Source organism: Eumetopias jubatus, unplaced genomic scaffold, assembly GCF_037043125.1.
Source record: "Eumetopias jubatus isolate StellerSeaLion01/CBP00866 unplaced genomic scaffold, mEumJub1_p1.0 scaffold_6, whole genome shotgun sequence".
Lineage (NCBI taxonomy): Eukaryota > Metazoa > Chordata > Mammalia > Carnivora > Otariidae > Eumetopias > Eumetopias jubatus.
Window position 1 is genome coordinate 46,185,407 of NW_028274812.1, and position 20,934 is coordinate 46,206,340.

At 39.4% G+C, this 20,934-nt stretch overlaps 2 protein-coding genes across 3 annotated transcripts in view; one reads left to right on the plus strand and one right to left on the minus strand.

Annotated features, from left to right (window-relative positions):
- NT5DC1 (5'-nucleotidase domain containing 1) overlaps positions 1 to 20,934 on the minus strand; it is a 145,513-nt gene that overhangs the window by 108,700 nt on the left and 15,879 nt on the right. The gene's annotated exons all lie outside the window — the stretch shown is intronic.
- COL10A1 (collagen type X alpha 1 chain) lies at positions 13,405 to 20,907 on the plus strand. Its single transcript, XM_028117077.2, has 2 exons — positions 13,405 to 13,562; positions 18,058 to 20,907. The coding sequence occupies exons 1-2, from the start codon at positions 13,409 to 13,411 to the stop codon at positions 19,917 to 19,919; spliced, it is 2,016 nt and encodes a 671-aa protein (XP_027972878.2). The 5' UTR covers positions 13,405 to 13,408; the 3' UTR covers positions 19,920 to 20,907.

The following is a 20,934-nucleotide window of genomic DNA, read 5'->3' on the forward strand; positions in this document are numbered from 1 at the left end:
CTTTGTTCTTGAAAACAATGGAAAGCAACAATGGAAGGCAGAAGAGGGAGAGAGGCCCGATGTAGCCACAAGAGCAAAGGAGTTGCTTCTACTCTGAGAAAGTATATTAGCCAAATGTACTGCTCTGTTAGAATTTCAGCTACAGTGTGTAAGGGGTGGAATCTGGGCAAGAGTTGACTGATTTCAGCAACAATCATAGGAAATTAAACAAAAGAAAAGTATTTAAAAATACCTGATAGCATGCATGCTCTTGTGGAAATGCCAATGTAGCCTTTGAACCTGATATGCAAACTCTCTGCTCTGCCACCCACTGGCTTGTTGAACCCGTGTAATTCCATCAAGCTCTCAGGCTTCTGTATCCTTCCACACAAAATAAGAAAGCTAATTTCTATCACATAAGGTTCTTGTGGGTCCAATGAGAGAAGTAAAGTATCTAACACACAGAAGATGTGTCAGTAAATACAAGCCCAATATGAAGGTGAAGTCGAATCAGATCTAATTACAGTGATAACCACAGAATGATATTTAAAAATGACCAACAGAAGACTCAAGTGCTTTACTAGGCTCTTGTAGACAGATAACTTTTATACAAATGGCCCTTACTGTGAAGAAGATGACTTAATATTTATATCTCTTAAGCAAAACAAAGTTGAATTCTTATTTCCCTCTTTCTTTCCAAGAAATATCTAAAGAACCACATAGCTCATAAACATGGTCCCCAAGTACACTTCTGACTTGAAGAACCGGATCCTAAAGTGTTATACGGTTAAATTTAAAAATATGGAAGTGCTCTTTACTGTCAGATGAGATGTTTTTTAAAATTCTGATAAATTTATTAACACTGCATTAACACAGTCAAGTGCATTTTAAAAGCAGTTCAGTACTGCTACATTGTAGCATATAATAGGCATTAAAATATTCAAGAATTTTTGTATCAATATTAAGGGTAAAATAAGATCTAAGAATAGATGGCTTTCAAATACAATATTTTTCAATATTATTGTGAAATCAGCTTTTAAATAGAATCATTTAAACGTAACTTTATTTTATTTTTTAGAATTTTCATTTTTTATAATTTATTTATTTTAGAGAGGGTGTGTGCATGCATGAGAGCAGGTGGAGGGGCAGAGGGAGAGGGAGAGACTCTTCAGCAGACTCTCCGTTGAGTGAGGAGCCCCACCTGGGCTTGATCCCACGACCCTGAGATCATGACCTGAGTCAAAATCAAGCATCAATAATGCTTAACCGACTGAGCCACCTGGGCACTCCTAAACATAATAATTTTATTACCTAAAATCTACACGAGTTTAACCAACATTTGTACCAAATAACACAGAATTTTGAGCCTTTAAGTTAATTATCCATGAACTGTTACTTAACAGAATGAGAGCTTTCACCCCCCAAAACCCACATTTGGTAATAAGTAAGGTCAGTTGTTTCCTATAGGCTACAAAACTCTACGTTTCTCTCCTAAATTCTCCTACTAGAATTTTTTGTCAAATAATTCTTTTCTCATTATATCTGCATTTTTTATAGTTGTGCTATATACTGGAAGCATATATCTATCTTTTGTAACTGCATTATTTTATCTGTCATATATGATCAATATGCCTTTTCCTAAATTAAGCTTTTAAGCTTTTGTTGTCTGCAAATACATAAATCCTACTGGTTGCAAAATTCAAAAGTAATTAAAAACTAGTATTTACCAATATGAGAAACTATGGTTTAGGGGAAGTAAAACCAAAAGCAGGACTGGAGGCAAAATGGAAAAAATCTAAGAATCTATTCTTATTCTCTTAACATCATAGTTGCAATTAAGAACAATCCTGGGACACCTGGGTGGCTTAGTCAGCTAAGCCCCTGGCTCTTGGTTTTGGCTCAGGTCATGATCTCAGGGTTCTGAGATCAATCCCCATGTCAGGCTCCATGCTCAGTGAGGAGTCTGCTTGAGATTCTCTCTCTCCCTCTCCCCCCGCACTGCGGCTCACATTCTCTCCCTCTCAAATAAAATCTTAAAAAAGACAATCCTCTGTCATTTTTAACTTGTGCTAATTATAAAATTCTATAAAAATATGAGGATCCAAAAGTGAAATTCCAGATGTATCTCATTAGCATTTGTAAGTCGGTGCCATGTTTTGCAAAATCCAATATAGATGCTAATGCCACCTGATCAACTCCACTTAGAAATTATGTCTAAAAACTAATTCTAACTAATGAAACTGCTATGAACTCAAAGAAGTGGTGTTATACTAATGAAACTTTACTTTGGAACACAACTTTCTATATTATACATAATACTGAACTTACCTAAATTTGGAGGAAAAAAGATTCTTTGATAGTGTGCTAGTGCTAGTTCAAAATTGGGTAATACTAAATTTTAAATGTATTTAAGGTTTTTGGGGCAAGATTTTCCACTTGAAGGGCAGAAGTGAATTAAACATAGGAATTAATCATGAGCTCAAAGTCCAGTTATTTTGATCCTAAAGAAATACTAGCATTTTGAAAAAGTAGGTCAAAGGTCACTAAGATATAAATTAGTAAGAGAATTCAAATTATAAATTAGCTTATAAAAAGCTTTTTTCTTCCTTCCAAAAATCATCAAACTCTCCAAAGTTGAGAATCCCACATTAAGCTTTCTTAAATGGGATCTCTTTTTTCAGAACAAATAATCTCTTAACTTTTACTGTGTTTTATCCATTGTTAGGATTAAAATATTAGCAAGAAGTGGAATGTCTCCCAAAACACTGAGAATTTTTTGGTAAACCCACTCTTCTTTTCAGTCATTGTAAAAGGCCATGATGTGCTATGAATTAAGCATATTGACATTTCTTCAGGATAAGCACCATTAGCATTAATTGAAGTTTCTGTTTCTTAATTAGCAAAATCTGAATGAAATGGAATTATTGAAAAACAGTTTCTACCAATCTGAGATCATGACCTGGAAAGCAAGTGAAGAACTGCACTTGCACACAAATTTTTGACAAAAAAAATTTTTTTTTGACAAAGAACAGCCCACACAGTAGTTGTGTATTAAATAGTCGGATATGCAGAATTACACTGGATTCCTCATAAATCCTTAACATAGATCCATAGAAAACCGTAACTCCACTATCACCTTCCCTGTGATCTTGGCTCAGATGCTTACCTTCTCTGGGCCTCAATTTTTCATGTCCAAAGGTGGAGATAGTAACAGTACCTATTTCATGAGCTGCTACAAGGAGTATAACCCATAGCTCTCTTGTTGTAATCTAGAGGACTTACATGAAGTTGGTTTAAAAAAAAAAAAGGGTTTAAGGCTGCTATGAATAAAATTTAAATATCAGTTTCTGGTACTTAATTTGAGATTAGTGTCTCTTGCAGCTTTAAAATTCAGTTTTTAGTGATGCTGAATGTGGTTCTCAAATTTTTCATCTTACAAACTCTAGTGTTCTATAATGTCATCTAGTACTCTCTTTACAAATAATAAAATCTCCCCCCTTAAACGTCATGTATTTTCATTCAAAAGACAAGGTGCTAACAGGTAGTTTTTGAGAAAGGAAAGAATCAATAAATACTGTCTGTAGCCTATGACCCCATTTTTATTCCCTGGCATAGAATATTCTATGTCTAATATAGTGAGGAGCTGAATGAACTGATGTATCCACAAGTAGATGGGGTATGGATGAGTGAGGAAATTTTGAAAATGAAGCACCGACGTATATATAAAAAGTTGCTCTGAAACTGTTAACATTCAGGTTCTGAGACATTTAAAGAAATCCCTTTAAATTCCCCAGAGTCCAGGCTCCTCTCCTTTTTCTCTCTCCATCTCAGCCCCTGTCCTGGACCCCTCCCTAAACTCTATACACCCGTCATGGTTACCTTGAGAAACACTGTCTTTGGAAAATCTAACTCTGAAATTCTTGGTTGGACAGAATCACTGGACAGACAGCAGCCACAGTTAACATCTTTTGTGCAAGCTGTTGTGGGAAGCAGTTGTTCATGCTGGGACCTCTTGCAAGAATTCAGAGTTATTTTAAAGTAGGACATGGACTGAAAAGACCCAGACCCAAACCAGCACTGTGCAAAAGGCCCCACCTCTGGGTGCCCACAAGTGTGAGGCAAAATGCCCACACTCAATAAATACTGAAATCTGGTGTCCTAAAGCTCTTAGTCCCTGCATTCAACAAATATTTATGAAGTTCATGCTTTGTACCAAGCACTACCTGCACAGAGTGGCATCTCAATGATAAATGACCCAAAGTCCTGGAGTTATATTCAGAAATGAGTATGGTGAGAGAACACAGTTTGATGACCGAAACCTGGATTGCCTTTCATGCCAGAATCTGTGAATTCTAGATTCTTTTTTTTTAAATTTTATTTATTTTTTTAAAGATTTTATTTATTCATTTTGACAAGAGAGAGAGACAGCATGAACACAAGTAGGCAGAGTGGCAGGCAGAGGGAGAGGGAGAAGCAGGCTCCCCGCTGAGCAGAGAGCCCAATGTGGGGCTCGATCCCAGGACCCCGGGATCATGACCTGGGCAGAAGGCAGACGCTTAACTGACTGAGCCACCCAGGGGCCCCATGAATTCTAGATTCTAAAAGAAACCAAAGCAAAGGCTGTAAGAGGCTATGTTTGCTGTCTCCCCCATGACACTAAGAGCATCATTAGCAGTTAGCAGCATCTAACCTAGCAACTGGCACGCAGTAGAGGCTCAAAAAAAGTCTGACAACCATTGGAGAAGACTGATGCTATAGAGGGAATCAAGTATAAATCAAAGATATATACTTCTTTGACATCATCATCATTCGGATTTATTGAGCATTCCCAGGCACTGTTCCACCACATCACATACATCTTATCTCACCTTCCAAGTTTCCTAACCAATACAAATAACAGAAAGCAGGATAGGATGGTAGCATGTCTACATTTCAGCCTTACTGTCCATCAGAAGTGGCAAGAGTTATTTCGACTCTTGGGTGATTAAAGATAATTGATAGAATTTTAGCACCAAGAGGGTCACTGGGGGAAAAACACCACTATTAAGAGTCTTTATATCTCTATGGTGTACAAATTTTCTTTTCTTTTCTATTTCCTACATTTTCTCTAAATAGTGATTACCTTTAAAGTCTGAAAGCAAGAGGGCACCTGGGTGGCTCAATTGGTTAAGCCTTTGGCTCAGGTCAAGATTCCAGGGTCCTGGGATCGAGCCCCATGTGAGGCTCCTTGCTCAGCAGGGAGTCTGCTTCTCCCTCTCCCTCTGCCCCTCTCCGCTGCTCAGGTTCTCTCCTGTGCGTGCTCTCTCTCAAATAAAATCTTAAAAAAAAAATCTGAAAGCAAGTGAGCAGATGTTAGGGCTTTCACTGATGAGGAAACCAGGTATAAGGAGGCCAGGTGACCTGGCCAGGGTAACTGATGGGCCAGAGACGGCAGCAAGAGTAGTCTCTTAGCATCAGCTCCCAGTCAGGGGCAGAGGTCTGTTAGGCAGGTAACAAAGTTGTTTGCTCAAAGGCTGAGTAGGGTCCAGCATTACTTAAACTGAAAACTCTGGAATGCATTGCAGTTGTTACTATGAGTAAGTTAAAGAGCTGCACGAGCAACAGTCTCAAGGGTGGGGTTCCTGATGGTCTGTGCTGCCATGCACAGATACCTTGCTTTGTAACGACAGGTACTCAGGTACCCTCCAGGTACTTTGTACCAACAGGTACTTGGTGACCGTGGAGTTGTTTAAAGTATGATAGAAAGCAGGGGAGTAAAAAGATTCAAATAAAAAGTGTCTTCCCCAATTAAAAATGGTAATTTTCAACACTTTAACTTGCTGTCTAATTTCTCCTTCCAACTTAGCAGAGGCTGCGTGTGAAAGCGGAACTTGTAAATAGAGTAGGAACGTGTTTGAATAGCTGAGAGCCTCTTGGGTGGCCAAGAAGATCAGAGGTCAAGGAGCCATGACGCTCTATATTATTAACTCAGCAGGTTACTTTGGAAAGATGGTGATGTCTTTAAGTGCCTGTGGCACAAAACTGAGTTCCTTAAGTAATGTAGCAGTTTATGTGTAATAGAAAATAGAATATAAAGCCCTTGGTTCAAACTCCTTAAATGACTCTGTTTTTCTTGACCTGGCCTGAAGTTTCAGGGGTTTCATAAACACCTGTTTTTATGCATGAATTTCTCCTTTCAAGTCCTCAGCAGGTATCTAACCACCAAGCCACATTAGACTATTTACACAAATAGATCATTTTTAGCTCCTGGGCTCTGTAATAGCACCTACGAATGTTCTTTTAAATTCTTTTCAAGAGGAATGAGGTACCGTGAGGTGGTGGTGGATGCTGTGGGTCTCCCAGTGCCCCAGCTACACTTCTGGGCACCTTTCCCGTTTCCACTGCTAAAAGACTGAAGGATTAGGGAGACACAGGAAAATCAGTACCCTCCTTGGGTGAGGAGATGAACATACTAGCTTAGACGGTCGTGCTTTCTTTCAGTGGGCTCTCTCGTCAACAGCTCCTCACTTGAGAAATTTAACTCAATTAGACATTAGGGAAGGAGACATGCAGAACACAGCAGTCAGTTTCCTCCTCTGAAGAATGAGATGATTGATCTAGATGACCTCTCATGTTCCTTTCAGCTCTGCATTTATGAAAGAACAATAATATTCCAAATCAAAAGTGTATAGATCTTGGGATGCCTGGGGAGCTCAGTTAGTTAAGCATCTGCCTTCGGCTCGGGTCATGATCCCAGGGTCCTGGGGTTGAGCCCTACATCGGCTCCTTGCTCAGTGGGGAGCCTGCTTCTCCTTCTTGCTCTGCCTCTGCGCATCCCCCTGCTTGTGCCCTCTCTCTCTCTGACAAATAAATAAATAAAATCTTTAAAACAAAACAAAAAAAGTGTTTAGATCTTAAAAGAAAATTCTGAATGTTAAAAACAAAAAAAAACAGGGGCCCCTGGATGGCTCAGTCATTAAGCACCTGCCTTCGGCTCAGGTCGTGATCCCAGAGTCCTGGGATCGAGCCCCGCATCGGGCTCCCTGCTCTGCGGGAAGCCTGCTTCTCCCTCCCCCACTCCCCCTGCTTGTGTTCCCTCTCTCACTGTGTTTCTCTCTGTCAAATAAATAAAAAATCTTTAAAACAGAAAAAACAAAAAAACCCCAAAAAACCCCCCAAAAAACATTCATAAGCAAAAAAGATGAACAACAAACTGGGAAGAACATGTGGAAACTCTACCATGGAAAAGAGGTTTATATTCCTAAGATACAGAGCACTTCCAGGAAAAGTGAGCTAGGAGTACAGTCTTAACTACATGAAAAGATGCTCAACCATATGCTTTGTAAGAAGAATCAAAATCACCACTAGACCAAAATTCCAGTTTTCACCTGTAAAATGGGCAAAAATCTAAAAATGCAACAAAATCTAAACAACATATCCTGTTGGTGATGTTATAAGGAAACAGACACTCATATTTTGCTGGTGGAAATGTGAAATGACACAAGACCTATGCAATGGAGTGTAATGACATGTAACAAAATTACAGATGCATTTACCTTTTGACCTATGATTTCCAGTTCTAAAAATCTCTTCTGAAGATAGTCTGGCCAAAAAATACACACATACAAAGTAATCCACTGTAGAAATATTTGTAATGGCAAGAGAGAGGAAATAATACATGTGCCCATCACTGTAAAACTGCAGTACAATCATACAGTGGAGTACTATGCAGCTGGAAAAAGGAAATGTGGACCATATTTACATAATGCTATGCAATGATCTCCAAGACAGACTATTACATAAAATACGGTAGCATATAGTATGTATTTTGTTATGCCATTTATCTAAGAAGTTAGAAGGGGATATGAATGAATATCTATTTTAAAAAAATAATAAAAGTATACACCAAAAAAGATTTTTTTAAAAGATTTTATTTATTTATTTTCACAGAGAGAGAGAGAACGAGAGCAGGAACGCAAGCAGGGGGAGTGGGAGAGGGAGAAGCAGGCTCCCCGCTGAGCAGGGAGCCCGATGCGGGACCCTGGGATCAAGACCTGAGCCAAAGGCAGATGCTTAACAGCTGAGCCACCCAGGTGCCCCACCAAAAAAGATTCTAAAAAGGGTTATAGAAGGAGAGTGAAACAGGGTGGACGGGTCAGTAATAGAAGCCAGGCTTCTCTGAATATTCCTGGTTTTATAAATTTGAATTGAGAAATATGCAGTATAAGCTGAAGCTGGCTTGCACTGGCTCTTGATAAATGTTCAGGTATTTTGTGAGTCACTTGTCTTTACCTTGGTAGCCTGAAATTGGCCACCGTGGGAGGAATTACATCATGAATATCAGCAAACATAGCTCCCGACCTCCAAGCCAGTTGTCAAACATTTATCAGCATACCACTGGAAACGTAAGTATTTCAGGAAAGTATAAAACAAAATTAAATTTAAAAAAAGAACATTTTTAAAAATTGAAAGCAAGATGAAACAAATAAACCTAACACTGAATTGAGTAGGTAGCATTATGAGCTGTTTTGACTCAAAAGCATGGTAATTTGACTATGTAGCTCTAGTAGAAATACTAAAAGAACTGCAGAAATAATTTTAAACTATTTTCAATATTGTGGTGTGAATGTTGGTATTGTTACTGAGAAATTATGAGTATTATGGGACAAAGCAAGTGAATAACTCTGTTACTGTCATGAGAACTGGGAATTTTAGTATAGTTTAGTACATTGGTCAGTATATTGCTGACCAAAGACAGGGAAAAAATCTGAGCAATAATAGTAATAACTATCATGGATTTTAAACACATAAAATATGTTTAAATCCATGAGTTTATAATGACTCTCAAACACCTCATGGGGTCACCTCTGGAGGATGCTAGGAAAATAAGCTAATTAGGTTGCACTTGATGAAGGCAATTCTCCTGTTTTTTCTATGCACTTCGAGGTAACCAAGTAGTTAATGAAGGAGTGTTTATTTTTATGGAAGTATTCTAGCTAATAAAGACAGGAAGAATGATAGAATTCAAATACTACCATTCTGTAACCTCCAATGAAATAATGAATCTAGGTAATGATCAATGCCTAGCAACACCACAAAAGACAACCAGCAATGAAGGGCCTACTGATTGAAATGTACCACATATCACGGTCTATAAAGAAGTGTACTTGCTAAAAAAGTATTTGTACGTACATCTCAAACCTGAAGGACATCAAACCTCTAGACCTAACTACCAATCTACAGGAAATATAGGGTACAGAAAAGTATTTTAAGTGACAACAAAATCCAAATTGTGGGAAATTGTATAGAACAGATGACCCAGTTTTTCAACAAATAAACTGCAAAGGAAATAAAGAGACACAGAGAGAAAACATCAACAGGAACATATAAATTACAGATAATTCATGAACCTAATTTGAACAAACAGTAAATCAATAAAAACATCTGAATATGTTCTGTACCTATATATACATATATGCACATACTGTGTATATGCGGGTTTATCTCTATATGTTTATGTGTACATATGTATGCACTTACATATTTTATTTATTAGAGAGAGAGAGACAGCGAGAGAGAGAGCAGAAGAGAGAGAGCATGAGCGGGGAAGGGAGGGAGGGGCAGAGGGAGAGGGAGAAGCAGACTCCCCGCTGAGCATGGGGCTCGATCCTAGGACCCCCGGGATCATGACCTGAGCCGAAGGCAGACAATCAACTGACTGAGCCACCCAGGCGCCCCTATTTGTCCACAATTTGAGGTATGGTGAACGGAGGGATTGAGTGGCAGGGAGTTGAGATTAGTTTAAATTGGGCAAGGGGTACCTAGGCACTCACTGTAACTAATCTTACTTCTATGTAAGACTAAAATTTTCCACAATAAAGTTAAAAAGTATATGCACAAAAATGACAAAAAACTATGTAGCTAATATTAACAAGGTGGTTATAGAACAGTATCAGACCAAGACATTCCAACTTAGGAGTGCACTGTGATCATCTGAAGAGCTTTTTTACAATATAAGCTTGGAACTACCACTACATCACCGAACCTCGAAGACTGAAGGAACTGTGTCACATCCCTCAAAGACTGCAGACCACTGTTCAAACCCAGTAAAGTGGGGGCTGCACATTATTCACCCACTTTTTATCTCCATGCCGGACACATTAGAGGTACTCAAAAAATATTTGGTGAATTAATGACTAACCCTGGGTAGTGAAAATGAACAGGCAAGCTTAGAGCAGCTAAATGCTAAATATGCAAAAAAATTAATATTTGATATTATAAAAATGCACTTAGGTTACTGAGTTTAGAGAGCATGGCTTTCTAAGTGGAATGGGTTTTCATCATAAAGCCACAGACTAGTCACTTCAAACAGCTACAAGTAAACTCCCAGAATAAAAATATTTTTAAATACACAATTGGGTGGGGTGTGGCTAGCAAATATTCTGATTCTACAATCTGTTTTGGACAAGACAGTGCTTCTTATGTGACTAACAAAGCAAACAGCAGTCAGATTCCCTGTGCTGAAATAAGTATACTATTTGCAAAAAGGGTTGAATGTCCAAGCCTTATCCAATAAAGACACCACATTTTCCAAAGTTAAAGGGGAATATAGGTCGACAAATACCCACATGTATTTACATATCCCCAAAAGAAGGCATATGACCAGCTGGTATGGACTTTGTTTCTAATAAGTACTAAACAGAGCCAAGCCCACTGTCTCACCATGGGGAACAGCAAAATATCTCAGACACAAGAACTCTAATTTTAAAGCTGGGAGGAGCTTTGAAACCTAGCCCAACCTTTTCACTGTGTAACAGACACCTAGAGAGTTTGAGGTGAGAAGCCCTGAAAATAGCTTGAGTAGCCATAGATGAACAGATGGTCTACACAGGTGCACAGCGTGAAGAGCTGAGAATTAATCTGTACTTCCACACGAATGCTATGTAACACGGTAACAGTCTCTATTATAAATGTGTGTGTGTGTATATCCATATAGACATACAAAAATACTAGAATATGTACTTGTAATAATTCCTTTAAAACAAATTCAAAACAAAAAACCCCAAATTCTACAGCCTAGCCTTCAAGAGCAACCATGTGACCTCACCTACTTTTTCACAATCTTACCCAAATGAACCATAAGTAGATGGAAGGCAGCCATTTTTCTTACTCATCTTTTGAGGTATCTTTCAGACATAGTAGAGCACATGTAATAATTACAAAAGCTCTTCCACAGATATTCTCCAAGTGATGAAAGAATGATGAGAATATAAATTTTTGAATTCTCCTGTTAATCTGAACTGATATAAAAGTCATTATTTCATATGTACCTATGAATATTATATAGAGACATATAGGACAGTGTAGATTTTTAAACATGGCAACCAATGAAAGGTTTAAATGGGAGAGTTCGGAGAAAGGCAGTCAGTGAAGTGAGCTATCCATTTACATTTCTATAAAGGCTCAGTCTAAAAAATACAGAAAATTATATGCAGGAAAGGAGAAAGGGACAAGAAAAAGAACAAACCTTTATTTCATCCACTGGTCAAACACTAAATTATTTCAATTATCAATCAGTCCTGAAGCCATCCTACTTTAATTCTGCAGAGGTTTTAAAAATGTTGTCTCTATGCCTGTTATGGAATTTTCCTTCTCACCTACTAAACTTGTACAGTTGATTTCACTTAGCTATAAAACAATGAAATTAAATAAGATACAAAATTTGGTCTCTCAAAGTCCTGTTTGTATTAGATTTTTTAGGATCCTGAAAACTGACTTTAGGAGTCCCCTAATATTGTTAAAGAGAATTCTAAGTGTTGAAGATGACCATGATAATGTTTACTTTCATCTTTGGGGGAAAAAATGTTTCTAATTGGGCTGAATCAAGATTCCTGAAGGAAATTGTAAGGTAAGCCACTGATATTTTTAAAAAGCTGAAAGCAAAGTTTGAGGAATTTTTGTCTTCTGAAATGAACACAACAATCTCATTAGACATGGTATGACATTATCATGTCTTAAGGCTTTTGCCATCTCTACTACAACTCTAAAGTAAAATCCAAAATTAAGCAATAAAACCTGAAGCTATTTACTGAACATATTGTTGTGTTATAAATAAGAGTCCAAATCCTTCAGGGTAGTTATATTGCTAACTCTACTATCAAATTTATGGATGTCTTGCCTCTGTCTGAAAACTAAAATATTTAATATGTAAAAATTGAAGTAGATATTAACATATTTAAAATTTCTCTTATTAACTTACATTAAAATCCTAAGGACTTACATTAAATCCTAAGATATAAAACAACATACCTACATTTTAATTGTTTTTCTCAAGCTCATAAGTAAGAATTGGAGTAAGCTATCTGCATAAAAATTCAGGAACACTGATGGACACATTGAGGGCCTTATGTCATAATTGAAGAATTTAGAGGATGGTTTAAATCCACACACACCCCTCCAAAAGACTTCCTCTCCTACTTTTATATACTACCAAATATTTTCAACCAAATAACACAAGAACGTGCTTTCAAAAATACAAAGGGAGTATTATCATCCCATCGTGAACCAACCTAAACATCTGAGTAATAACTTCTAAAATAAAAACTCAGAAAAGATGGTACATGGTTAAAACTATTAATATATATTTAAGACAAAGAGTTTATTTTTCAAAAAGAAAACAAGGAAAGAGAGCCCAACCTGATCTTGTATGCCTGCCCAATAGAACTTTCCACTATAATTAGTACTCTCCACCTCTCGGGGGGAGGAGCTTAAACTCAGGGGAACCTCATGAAGTAAGGGAGAAACAGTATAAATACTTCAGGACAGTTCTGGAGAAGGTACCTTCTGCACTCCTCACCTGTACACAGGAGGGCTCAGAAAAGCTGCCAAGAAACCATCTCCAGGAACTTCTGGCATCCAGGTAAGTCTATGACCTGATGCTCTGGTGGACTTCCATGCTAGCTTGTTTGGAAACGAGCCTCGATAAATTATTTGTTTTTTTCATTTAAAATAAGTGACTTTCCATTAAAGTGTACTCAGAAAGTTTAATCCTTGGTAGTCTCTATAAAAAGACAGTCCTAATAAAACCATATTTGTAAAAGTATGTCCTATTTAGTTTATTTTGAAATTACTGGATATTTCAACCTATGTTAAAGATCTTGAATTATTTTACGGTTTCTATATTTCTTCTTTAAAAATCACTTCGGTTTTACTTGATTACTTGATTGTAATTCAATGTAATTGAATGTAACTTTCCACTAACAACTTAAGTCATATATTCATATAACTAAAAATTTCTAATTCCGGTTTATGGAATATATTAAAAACAGATAGGATAAGGTAAAAAAGGTAGTTAACAAAAGAAAGAATTCATGTATCCAACATCAGACAAATAAAACAGGTCAATAAGAAGAAGTTATTCTTTTCTGTTTTTCAGAAGCCATCTGAGAACATGCTGCCACAAACAGCCCTTTTGCTGCTAATGTCCTGGAACCTGGTTCATGGAGGATTTTATGCTGAGCAATACCAAACACCTACAGGCATAAAAGGCCCCCCACCCAACCCCAAGACACACTTCTTCATTCCCTATGCCATAAAGAGTAAAGGTAAACTTTATATATTTTGCTGTATTAACCAACTGGTTGTTGCTTTCTACAATCTTAATGATCTCTTGAACAAAACGCTTTTAACTCCACTTGGTGTTTAATTATCTTCAAACTCCCGCATTTGTCCAAAATATTAAAACAAAATGATTGATGGAAAAAAGCAGGTCTATTCAAGAACATTAATATCCTTTACACAGTGAGTAGAGTAGAAAGATGTATCCGAAGAATATTAAGAACTCTTAGGTGTGGAAAGTTTTTCCCTCAAATGGCGCTTCTGCACAAAAAACTAACCATAATGTAGAAATACGAATCCAAAACAAAGTAATCAAGTTTAAAAATGTCTTAACGAGAAATAACTGCCAATTATACAAAGAGAGTAGCAGGTTTGGGTATCTAAATACTTAACCATCATTTACTTGTACAACCAATTCGGCTAGCCCACCAATATATACAAAACTGAGTCTTAACTATCAAATGAAATCTAACGCTTTTCCACGAAATTTAATAGGCAAACAAGGCGGCAATTTTCTTAACTACTTAGACATTTTTGTAGGGGTTAGTAGTCAAGTACACAGACTTAACGGCCATGTACTAACTGTGGGGCCTCAAGTAAGCTACTTACCCTCTCCGTGCCTTAATTTCCTCATTTGGAAAAGCAGCAGCAGTGATCTCAAAGAGCTGTTAGGAAGGTTGAGTTACCCTCTGTAAAGTACTCGAGTATTAGCTGTATTACTGGTACTTCACCTCCTCACGCTGTGGTAGTACTGGGGGGGAGGGGTAGCTTTAGATATGTTTTAGCTTTGTTCCTGAATCTCTTCCCCAGCTGTTCAGCTTTCTCAGATATTACGAAGAGAAGTGAGAAAATGCATGCACACTACTAACAGATTCTCAAAGAAGGGCAATTATTAGGCTTCACATTCACTAATTCCATGGAATGACATCCAGCACGCACTGCCTGAAAAACATCTACTGAATTAAACTGCATCATCTGAACTGATTGTAGGATTCAAATTTCCTTTCCTTAGTATTTTTTCATTATAGTTACCTATTTTACCTTGCAAATAATGCTAAGGATATTTGCTGTAAACTCTACAAATGATGTTTTTAGAGATGACCATTTTCAGCAAATTAAACTTACAGGATAGTCTTAAAAAGAAAGATGAAATTTAAAACATTACACGAAAGGAAGTTTAATGTTTAAAAATAAATGCACAGGTGCATCACAAAAACTCTTGAATGTCTCAAAATACAGATACAATATGAGAAAGAGAAAAGTTATGAAAGAAAGGAAAAAAGGCAAGGAAACCTGCTACTTCCCTTGAAGCAATGAATGGCAAGGTGAAATGCTAGGACATGTATCACTGGGTATAGCCTCTATGATCACAAATTCAGACTTTTTATAGTTTACCATACAGCCTTGATTTTAAAATCAAATGCACCACTTAGGGAAGGTTAAAAATATTTCTATTTTCCCACCTTACTGTACTGCATCACCTTGGCTATTTCTGCAAAATAAATGAAAATATATATCTTACTAACAAATGAAAAACTTAGAAGCTGCATTTTAACTGCTAAATCCACTACAGTCTCTACTTGATAATACAAGGTGGAAACTCAAGTACATTATCATTCACTGGCAGGCACTAATGCACCAAAAGACAGACAAAAGCCCACAGTCTATACACGTATAACATTAGGTTGATAACAGAAATACAAAGAGTGCCTGTGTAATTCCTGGGCCCATCTGTCCAACACAGGCTCAAAGAGGGCTCAGCCAAAACACACCAAATTATGCCGCAAAGGAATGCAGAGCTGGTGGCCCCATGGGTGCCATATTCTGACATGATCAACCACTATTTTGGTTTCTGGACTTTCAGAAACTTTTCTGCTGGGCAATCATTTTTCCTTGAGGATGGTATCATCCTAACCTTTCAGTTTTTTCTAATTGGCAAGCAACAAACAGGGGCTATGCCCCAAAGACATAACAGAACTCACATTCTTTCTTACATCAAGACGTAGAGGACCTATGAGGGCAACATTCCAAGTGACGGAGATCACCCTTGTCCTTGGACTTCCACTCTCAAATGGTGCTCTATGGAGTCATTTTCTTTTCTTTCTTAAAAGATTTCATTTATTTATTTTAGAGAGAGAAAGAAAGAGTGTTAGTTGTTGGGGGGGGGGGAGACGGAAAGAATCCCAAGCCAACTCCGAGCTGAGCGCAGAGCAGAGCTCGATCTAACAAGCCTGAGATCACGGCCTGATGTCAGTCGGATGCTGAACTGACTAAGCCACCCAGATACCCCCACTATGTAGTCATTTTCAGTAAGACTGTTTTTCCTCCCTATTTTAACAGTTAAACAGATTTCCAACCAGACTAAGATAGTCATTTTTAGTATGGATATGATCTTTAGGAGATTCAGGTAAGATTCTGAAGCAAACCCATTCAATCTAATATAGTTTGCATTTGAAAAAAAGTGCTATTTTCTATTTATTCATCTATTCTATTTGTAATATATTACATCCCTTTATATTTATAGACATTATAATGTATGTACACTAAAAAGTCAATCTATCAATGATATGAGTATATGGAGATCTTTTCCATAAATTAATTTTTCTCATAGTCTTCTTCCTGATATCTGAAAATCCATGAGTGAATAAAGCTCCATACATTTAAATATTTGCAAAATGAAATATAACTCTAATTAGTACAAAATATAAATATCCAAGTCTAGAATAATGTTCCTATTTTAGCATATCTACTTTAATGATTCTACTGTGTATTTTATATTTCATTTGTCACCAAATGTATTTCAAATATCAGGAATACCCAAGAGAATAATATTAGCAACTACTTCTTGCATGCCAGTTAATAGGAAAGATTTTTTAAAATATCATAATGTACCTGCAATTGATAGTGAATGTGAACCATACCCATAAGCATATGTTTTCAAAGGCAATTTACAATTCATTTAATATTAATTCCAATTTACTCTTCATTCTGATTTCTAAAGCCATTAAAGATTTAGGTAAAGTTTAAGTATATTAAGTAGTCACTTTTGTACAAAAAAGATGTGGCTCAAAAGTCACAGCCATAAGTCATTCTCAGGGTTTTGACCAAACCATTCAGTAACTACGCCATTTGCTAAATCTACCATAACTACGAACCATTTTCCAGCAGCAAAAGAATCTAAATAGTATACGCAGGCATTCCAGCTATCTTCCTAAAGATTAATTAAACACAAAATGATTTTAATACAAATTTTGCAAATAGACATTTAAATCATACCTAATTATTACCATTTTTGCTAGCTATTGAAGAATTTCTCTGAGAAAGAAAAGAATCTTTTATTTTTTAAAGATTTTATTTATTTATTTATTTGACAGAGAGAGACACAGTGAGAGAGGGAACACAAGCAGGGGGAGTGGGAGAGGGAGAAGCAGGCTTCCCACTGAGCAGGGAGCCCGATGTGGGGCTCGATCCCAGGACCCTGGGATCATGACCTGAGCCGAAGGCAGACGCTTAATGATTGAGCCACCCAGGGGCCCTGAAAAGAGTATTTTATAATAGATACTTATGATGATTGCTGCCTAAAGATTCTCTGATATGGTAATATTTCCCCAGTTATATATCCTAATACCAGAATGCTCTGTTAAATCCCACCTTTGTATGACTAAAACCAAAACCCTGGACACCTCTTATCACAGGGACATTTGTTTTACTCCCTTCATGACTGAAGCTCTTATAAGATGCATCCTGTGCTTCCCCACTCTTGTGGCCCAAGAGCCCTTTTCATGTCACAGGAGGTGAATAAACAATTTCTGAACTGAATTCATAATATCAGTAGAAGTATTTGGTTCAAATGGACCCACAGCTCTGTGAAATCAACACTAACTGTGTGCATTAATCAAAGAAAACTTTAGATAAACATTTTGACACTATTTTATACACTCTGCCCACTGGATCTAATTCTCTAGTTCTCTGTTTCAATGTTAAGTCAATGAAAGGAGGGTGTAGGAGCTCATGGTATGTACTGAGGGTGAAAAAAATACATCTAAACTGTGTTCAGCAGGCTATGACAGATTTTCTCACTGATGTCTGATAGGATAGCTTTTGTGAGAGAAAGCAGTTATAGTTCTTAAGTATTTTCCCATTTATTCTGCATTTGTCTTTTTCTTCCTTTCTATCAAATACCTTTTTCCCCCTTTCCTCTCGAGGTAGATGATATTCCCAAAAGAAATGGGGTAAATACCTCCACCGTACTCTTACTCTAGACAAATTCTTCAACCCCAGTTTATTTTCATAGATAATTAGGATGTACTGAAAGTATTATGGTAGCCATGGTCCATCCTCTCTGGCAGTGTTTTTAAATACAGTATAAAATGTATTGTCGAAACCATTAAAGACTAGTCTGCCAAAATGGACTGACTGACAGTGCAATATCGTTACTAATCAGCTCTCTCTCTGGGTGTGTGTATCGGGTATGTTTTTTAGGTCTGTCAGTAAGAGGAGAGCAAGGTATTCCTGGTCCACCAGGCCCCGCTGGACCTCGAGGGCACCCAGGTCCATCTGGACCTGCAGGAAAACCAGGCCATGGAAGTCCCGGACCCCAAGGAGAGCCAGGGTTGCCTGGACCACCGGGACCATCGGCCACTGGGAACCCGGGTCCACCAGGACTCCCAGGTAAACCAGGGGAGAAAGGCCCATCTGGACCAAAAGGAGCTGTTGGGCCAGCTGGTTTACCAGGACCCCGGGGCCCAGCAGGGCCACCCGGAATCCCCGGCCCAGCCGGAATTACTGTTGTGGGAAAGCCCGGACAACAAGGGCCTACAGGAGCTCCAGGACCCAGGGGCTTTCCTGGAGAGAAGGGTGCACCGGGAGTACCTGGTGTGCATGGACCGAAAGGCGAAGCAGGGTATGGTGCTCCTGGACACCCAGGTGAGAGGGGGCTTCCTGGCCCTCAGGGTCCCATGGGACCACCTGGCCCGCCTGGAGTGGGAAAAAGAGGTGAAAATGGGTTTCCGGGACAGCCAGGCATCAAAGGCGATCGGGGCTTTCCAGGAGAGAGGGGACCAGCTGGCCTGCCAGGCCCCCAAGGTCCTCCTGGGGAACGAGGACCAGAAGGCCTTGGAAAGCCGGGGGCCACGGGAGCCCCAGGCCAGCCAGGGACTCCTGGGACCAAAGGTCACCCTGGGGCTCCAGGAAGAGCTGGGCCCCCGGGGGCTCCTGGCTTTGGGGAAGTGGGGCTGCCTGGCCTGAGAGGGCAAAGAGGGCCTGCTGGCCTTCCAGGAAGTCCAGGTGCTAAAGGGGAGCAAGGCCCAGCAGGTCATCCCGGGGAACCAGGTCTGACCGGATCCCCCGGAACTATGGGGCCCCAAGGACCAAAGGGCGTGGCAGGCAGCCCAGGGGTTCCAGGCCCCAAAGGCGAGACAGGGCCAGTGGGGCCTGCAGGACACCCTGGGGCCAAGGGAGAAAGGGGTTCGCCTGGGTCAGAGGGAAAACCAGGGTACCCAGGAGAACCAGGCAGCAGTGGTCCTAAGGGAGACCCAGGGTCACCAGGCCCCAAAGGGGACACCGGAGCTCGAGGACCTCCTGGTCTCCCAGGCCCCGTGGGCCCAGCGGGAGCAAAGGGAATGCCTGCACACAGTGGTGAGACCGGTCCCAGAGGTGCCCCCGGAGCGCCAGGAACCAGAGGCCCCACTGGGCCACCGGGTGCTCCGGGATCCCCGGGAGCTAGGGGGGACCCAGGAACCCCAGGTCCTCCTGGCCCAGCGGGCGCAGCAATGAAGGGGCCCAACGGTCCCATGGGGCCACCAGGGCCTCCGGGTCCGAGAGGCCACACTGGAGAGCCCGGCCCCCCCGGCCCCCCTGGCCCCCCAGGCCAAGCAGCCCTGTCTGAGGGCTTTATAAAAGCAGGCCAGAGGCCTTTTGTTAGTGCCAACCAGGGAGTCACAGGAATGCCTATGTCTGCTTTCACTGTTATTCTCTCCAAAGCGTACCCAGCTGTAGGCATTCCCATCCCATTTGATAAGATTTTGTATAACAGGCAACAGCACTATGACCCAAGAACTGGAATCTTTACCTGCAGGATACCAGGGACGTACTATTTCTCCTACCACGTGCATGTGAAAGGGACCCATGTTTGGGTGGGCCTGTATAAGAATGGCACCCCTGTAATGTACACCTATGACGAATACACCAAAGGCTACTTGGATCAGGCCTCGGGGAGTGCCGTACTCGATCTCATGGAGAACGACCAGGTGTGGCTCCAGCTGCCCAATGCTGGATCGAACGGGCTGTACTCCTCTGAGTACGTCCACTCCTCTTTCTCAGGGTTCTTGGTGGCACCAGTGTGAGCATATTCCCAACGAGCTAACGTAAGGCTGCTTGAAAAGGCATTCCCCAACTCCACTGCGCCCCACAAAGTGCATATGGAGGTAGGCCAAAAAAACGTGACTAATTTTAATTTTCCAAATACGGATTTGAGCTTTCAGACCAGCCAGTTCTCCCCCCGTGAAAAAGTGAGCAGCAATGGTAAACAACAGGTGAAGACTCTCTTCAATTTCTACTCAGCAGTCCTAAGGCTCTTTAAAGTTTTCTGTGAACTCCTTCAGTATTTAAAAATTTCACCCTGAAAGTCCTAGTGGGCTAAAAAAATAGAATGATCACAAAGAAACCCTGAAATGTGACATTAAATTACGTGAAATTTGCTTTCAGAAATTCAGCATTTAAAAAAAATAAAGCCTCTTTCTACTGATTAACAGGAGAACTTCTGGGAAACATTCAGAGGGTATCATGTCTGTCTAGAACTCAAATACTTGAATATTCAAATTTAAAAGGCACCGTATACCCTAAGGTCTTTCTCATGGTGCATTACTCGAAGGCTTACATGGCCCCTTCGTCAAGATCTATTCAAATGTACAGGTGCACGTAAACTTCTTACAGCTCTAATAAAAAACCAAAGGATGATGTTAAAATCTGAAATGCAAGGTGCTTTAGCCATGAACTTTTTCAAACTTTTCTGTGATTGCAGAAAAGCTTTCTATACACCCTTCACAACTGGGAAATGGGTGTCTAACCTAGTTTATTTATTTAATACAAGTGTAATTAATTTGACTTAATTCCATATTGAGTCTTACAGATTATGATTTTGTGGGTTTACAGATTATTGCCATATGGACCTTGAGCCTCCCACTCTAGTGAAATTATAGCTAATGTCAAGGGTTTCAAAATCTGGGTAGAAATGAAAAGATGTTATTTATTTATGCTCTGTACTGTATTTTTATATTGCTGCTTAAAACTTTTAGGCCGTGCCTCACTTATTAAAGCATGACATGTTTTACCTACTCCTTATTTACAAAGCAATAAAAT